The sequence below is a fragment of the Dysidea avara genome, chromosome 14 (genome assembly GCF_963678975.1).
Source record: "Dysidea avara chromosome 14, odDysAvar1.4, whole genome shotgun sequence".
NCBI lineage: Eukaryota > Metazoa > Porifera > Demospongiae > Dictyoceratida > Dysideidae > Dysidea > Dysidea avara.
The window spans coordinates 9,976,743-9,982,734 of NC_089285.1; the positions used below are offsets into that span (position 1 = coordinate 9,976,743).

General features: G+C 39.2%; 1 protein-coding gene across 1 annotated transcript; it reads left to right on the forward strand.

The window, feature by feature from the left end:
- The first annotated feature begins 1,391 nt into the window (after nt 1-1,391).
- On the forward strand, nt 1,392-3,939 carry LOC136244785 (zinc finger MYM-type protein 1-like). Its single transcript, XM_066036340.1, has one exon. The coding sequence runs from the start codon at nt 1,771-1,773 to the stop codon at nt 3,937-3,939; it is 2,169 nt and encodes a 722-aa protein (XP_065892412.1). The 5' UTR covers nt 1,392-1,770.
- Nucleotides 3,940-5,992: the final 2,053 nt, after the last annotated feature.

Below are 5,992 nucleotides of genomic sequence, written 5' to 3' on the forward strand. Positions count from 1 at the left end.
CTTTTACAGTCATACACTCTGATCAAGGTAGAAACTTTGAAAGTTGTCTTTTTTCTCAAGTGCTGCAAGCCTTTGGCATCCAGAAGTCAAGAACCACAGCCTACTATCCCCAAGGAGATGGAATGGTTGAACGCTTTAACCGTTCTATATTGCAAATGCTAAGATGTTATGTGGATCAAGAAGATGACTGGGAGCGTTACTTACCATTGGTACTGTATGCATATAGAACGGCACAGCACTCTTCAACAGGCGTATCTCCATTCCAACTAATGTGTGGACATCAGCCACAACTTTCACCATTTAAACCACCAACTGCCTTTGATCCGAACACTTACTCTGCAGAACTACAAGTTAAGCTGGCACACTTACAAGATTTAGTTCATACAAATTTGGCCTCTGCTGCACAGAAACAAAAGTTTCACTACAATAAACATTCCAAAACTAGATCATTTCAACCAGGAGATCCAGTTTGGCTGTCCATCCCAACAAGTGATAAATTGCAACCTAGATGGGAAGGCAAGTGAACTGTTGTGGAACTTAAGACTCCCATAAATCTTAAGATTACAAATAGGACAAAGACTAAAGTAGTACACACTAACCGGGTTCAACACAGAAGTATACCACAGACTGATAACACATTACCAACACATGGACACTCTTCATCAAACTGGTATCCCCCCAAGTCAGGGCTCAATCCAGGATATTAAGCTAGGGGGGGGCAAAGTAAGTTGTTTTGGAATGTAGGAGGGGCATTTGGTTTTAGTAGTTTAATAGGAATATGAGGATCACAGGGGCGTCGGAAGCAATCTGTTACTGGTCCGGCTCAGATTGTGAGAGAGTCATGATGACTTGTTCAGTGGGCAGTGTGCGAAGCACACTCAGCGAAATGCGAAGCATGAGCCCTCTAGGGGGGTCTGGGGGCATGCCCCCCCCAGAAAAAGTTTGAAATTTAAGCCATTTGAAATTGAATTTGGAAGCAATTCTGACTGAAATTATTAATGATTAGCGTTAATTGAAACCTATTATTGACTGCTTTATTGAAGTATTACACTGACTGTTCTATTAGAGTGTCACGTTGAATGCTCTATTAGAGTATATCGATCTTTTGTTACTAAAATGTTGTCCGGCCAAAACCGGACCAACTGGACCGGTTCTGACGCCCCTGCTACTATAAGTCACACTCCGAATTGCGAAGTATAAGGTTTCTAGGGAGTCTGGGGGCATGCCCACAGGCCCTCCAGGAAAATTTTGAAAAATTAGGTGTGAATATACATGATTTTGGTGAATTTTTACCGTGATGCCACTGAATATGACCATTTGATAATACAACTTAGGGAAAGATCATCAATTTTCACTTCTAATTAAACTTATAGAGAATACTGTAGGTGAAGGCAAGCTAGTTGGTAACTTTGCATTGACTGACACATATACTACACATGACACATACAGTAATATTCTACAGTAAATACTAATATTAATTAACAAAATTCTGGTAACACAATTACAAGTGTTCTTAATTAGTGTGACTGTCAAGGGACAACAGTTTAGTTTTTAAATTTTATCATGTGGCTTTGAAGAATACTAGCACTGCAGGATGTCTAGACAGCTGAACCTTGCAAGGAAGCTGTTTGTAGTCTGTGTGTGGTTTGTCAACAATATTAATTTTATTTGAGTCAGCATTTCCTATACATAAAGAGCATACCCACAGCCATAGTTTTCTTTTTAGTGTGAATCAAACTGAATTGTTTAGTGTGAACTTTAGTGCCAGTGATGAGTGGTATTCTCAAGTTTTTACAGACAAAAACAGCTTATACTGCAAGTTCTAGTTCCTCTAAAGATGTAGAACCTGCCAGTGATTCTTCAGATTCAGAGCTTGATGAATCTGGGCCACCCAATAAGAAAACTTGTAGAGACAAGTCTAGACCCTTGAAAAGCAAAAGGAAGTATTCAAAGAATTGGGAGAAAGATTTTTACTGGTTAGTTTATGATGAGGACATTGATGGTGCTTTTTGCAAGGTTTGTAAACAAGTAACAGCACAAAGGAACACACAACATACAGGAGGAGTTTGGGTTTCAAAGCCATTTACAAACTGGAAAAAGGCAACTGAAAAGATGAGGGCTCATGAAAAAAGTACCCTTCATACTACAGCCACTCAAGCACTCCTTATTACATCAAATGAAGGCTCAATTGCTCACCAAATGCAGAGGATAGGAATGGTTGACAGAGAGAAAAATAGAAATGCTATGAAAGCACTAATAAGGTGCACACACTTTCTCACCCGTCATCACATTGCTCATACCACTAACTTTTCTGAGTTGGTTGATCTAGTTGTTTCTTGTGGTTCTAGAGAACTTCAAGTGTTTTTGGATAATGCCACAAAAAATGCAGTCTACACGTCTCACAGAGCAGTGGCTGATTTTATAGAAGCGCTTGCTAAATGGGTTGAAGAATCTACATTAAAGAGGCTTCAAAGTGTACCTTTTTTTAGTGTTATGGCTGATGAGTGCACTGACGTTACTACTATTGAGGAGCTGTCAGTATTTTGCCGTTGGGAAGAAAATGGTGTGCCAGTTGAATGTTTTCTAGAAATCATCCCTTTAAAAAAAGCAGACGCTAAAAGCATATATTTGGCAATTGTGAAGTGTTTGAAAGAAAAGAACCTGCAAGTCAGCAATATTGTTGGAATGGGCTTTGATGGTGCTAGTACATTTTCTGGCAAGAAAACTGGTGTTCAGGCAAGATTAAAGAAACATTCGCCACATGCTTTATTTGTCCACTGCCACTGCCATATGCTCCAATTAGCTTGTGTGCAAGCTGCCAATAGCACACCTGGAATAAAGCATGTATATATTACACTGACAACACTATGGAAGTACTTTCATTACTCACCGAAACGAGCAGAATCATTGAAAGCGATTCAGAATGTGCTTGAACTACCTGAGTTAAAGGTCATCAAGCCATCTGACACCCGTTGGCTTGCTCATGAACGATGTGTGAAGGCAGTGAAGGCAAGCTACACTGCACTGGTTGTTACCCTGGATAGCAACTATGAAAATTTCCATGAACCAGAAGCATTAGGACTGCACAAGGCCTTATCTAAATTCATTAGCATTGCTGCTATCTATCTGCTTGATTACATCTTACCAAATGTGGCAAAACTCAGCAAAACAATGCAAACAAAGCAGCTTGATTTATCAGCTATCTACTCTGAGTCAGTTCTGCAGTCATTGGATGATGCCATTACTCCTGCAGCAAATTGGGTTTTGGAACTTTTAGACTCTGAAGATGACATTAAACAAGCAACAGGAGAAACTATCAGTATAGAAAAAATTCAAGCATTCCAGGAGAAAGTTGGCACACCATTCGTAGCCCTTTTAAAACAAAACATTTCGAATCGCTTTTCTTCTTGCGATATCCTCTCAGCATTGGCTATATTTGATCCTAAGAAAGTTCCAAGCTCGAATTCTTCTGAATTCTCTACTTATGGAAAAAAATCAATTGAAATCCTACTTCATCACTATGGAACAGAAAAACCTGCTTTGACTATAAACGATGAAAATACCATGAAATCCCCATTAATAAATGAAGAGGTGCATACTGAATGGATCACATTTCGTAGGCTATTAGCAGAGAAACCAAAGGATGACATTGCTTTACAACTTCAATATCTAATCACCGATGACATGTTAATTACAATGTTTCCTAATTTGCATAAATTAGCTACTGTTTGTGTGACAATTCCGGTCTCTACTGCCTCTGTCGAACGGAGCTTCTCCCAGATGAAGCTCATCAAAACACGACTTCGTAATTCATTGAATGAAGTCAGTCTATCACAGCTGATGAAAATAGCCATTGAATCACCTGAAAAACTTGACAATAGCCATTTAGAAGAAATTTTAGACATTTGGAATAAGAAACCACGTAGGATTTCTATTTAAGCATTTTATTATGTTATGAATTTGTTCGACAGTTTGGGTTTATATAACACATACATGGTACATGTAGATACATTTCCCCTAGGATTATACCTAAAGTTTTGCTACGTAACCAATGACATGATTATGTATCAAGGTTTAGGTATAATCCTAGGGGGGGCAATAGCTAACCCAGGGGGGGCGAGTGCCCCCCCCGCCCCCCTAGATTAACCCCTGCAAGTTTCACATCATGTCATAGAGTCTGCTTCTGAATCACGTTATCCACAACGCAGCAGAAGACCACCAGACTGGTTTCAACCTTAGTAACTTGGACAAGCTTTTTAGAAGGGGGGACGATTGTAATGTAACTGAACTATTATATTTATGTATTTATTTGTCTGTAACCACAAGCTGTAATTATAACGAATGCACGTGTGTCTTTAATTGATTCCTATTAACGCTTGTAGTGTGTGTATGAGTGTGTTAATCCGTGCTGAGTAGACTTCTATTACACGTACTACTCCGATCCAGCTTGTTTCAGTACTTTTTATTGCAGCATTATACACTGTCCCTAATCTAATTTAAAATTCCAAATTTTTTCTTATACTTGTATAATTATAGTCTGGCCATACTTAAAAAAATCGTTGTATTCTAATTAATTCATGCAGCACTACAAGCTTTAAGACCACATTTGCCTGCTGAACCTCACCATCCATCTTCAATCAACTTTCCTAGATGCTCTTTCGGTCAGAAAAAGCCAGAGTACTGTAGTTTTCAAAGCCTGTGGTTTATTAGTTGGCCATTTCTTCACTATGATGAATTGTAACATGTTGTCTTTTGATGTACTTGTATCATTGCGTTTAAGCTTAATAAAATCAAGTCCAGCCACAATGCAGCTGCAGCTTTTGTAAGTCAATGCTAAATTGCTGTAAACTACATGCACTATTATGCAAAGTGTTTTATTTTAGATCACCAAAGGATTTAGCAATTGGAAAGATGCCGCAATGTCCTTCAAGAAACACCAAACACAGTGAGGCTGTTGAATCTGTGATTACACTGCCAAGAACAACAAAAGATATTGGTGAGTTGATGAGCAGTAACCACAAGCGAGATAATGAGACTGCTAGAGAAATGCTTCAAATCATTTTGTCAACTGCAAGATTCTTAGCAAGACAAGGCTTGGTTTTGTGTGGTAGTAAAAATGATGTGGAGTCTAATTTGATGCAATTACTCAAATTAAGAGCAGAAAACTACCCTCTTTTGACCAGATGGATGGAAAGGCAAACAAATAAATACACATCACATGAGATTCAAAATGACATGTTAAAAATAATGGGTCGCTCTGTGTTTTCAGTTTCATTCACGGATCTACTTAAGCAGGGGTTAATCTAGGGGGGGGCACAGGCCCCCTTTGGGTTAGCTATTGCCCCCCCCCAGGTTTATACCTAAAGCCTTGAGAAATGGAAAGGTTTAATTGATCCCAAAGTTGAATAATCCAATGGTCAATATTCAATGGCATCACAGTAAAATTTCACCAAAATTGAGTATATTTACACCTAAATTTTCAAAATTTTCCTGGGGGAGCATGCCCCCAGACCCCCCTAGAATCCGAAGCGACTTACTTCGCCCCCTCTAGGTTTATATTCTGAGTTGAGCCCTGTTAAGTTTCAATATTGGTAGATGAAACCACTGATATTTCAAACAAAGAACAACCTACATTGGTTATGCGTAGGGTGGATCACAATTTATATGTGATTGCTGTGATCACACACTGTCATGTCCATGCTCTTCACTTGGCTGTTAGTGACACTATCAAGAAGTGTGTGATGTTGAGAGAGATTGCCTTGACACCTGCTATGAGTTGATAAAACTCATAAAGTGGTCTCCCAAATGTGATGCTATGCTCAAGAGGCTGAAGAAGGAATGCCTTGATGATGCCCCTTCTATCCGCACATTGTGTCCGACACGATGGACAGTTCGTGCTGAGTCATTGAAAAGCATTATGGCCAATTACACTAACATCCAAAGTTTGTGGGAAGAAGCAATGGAATGCACTTCAGAAACAGAAATGAAGGCT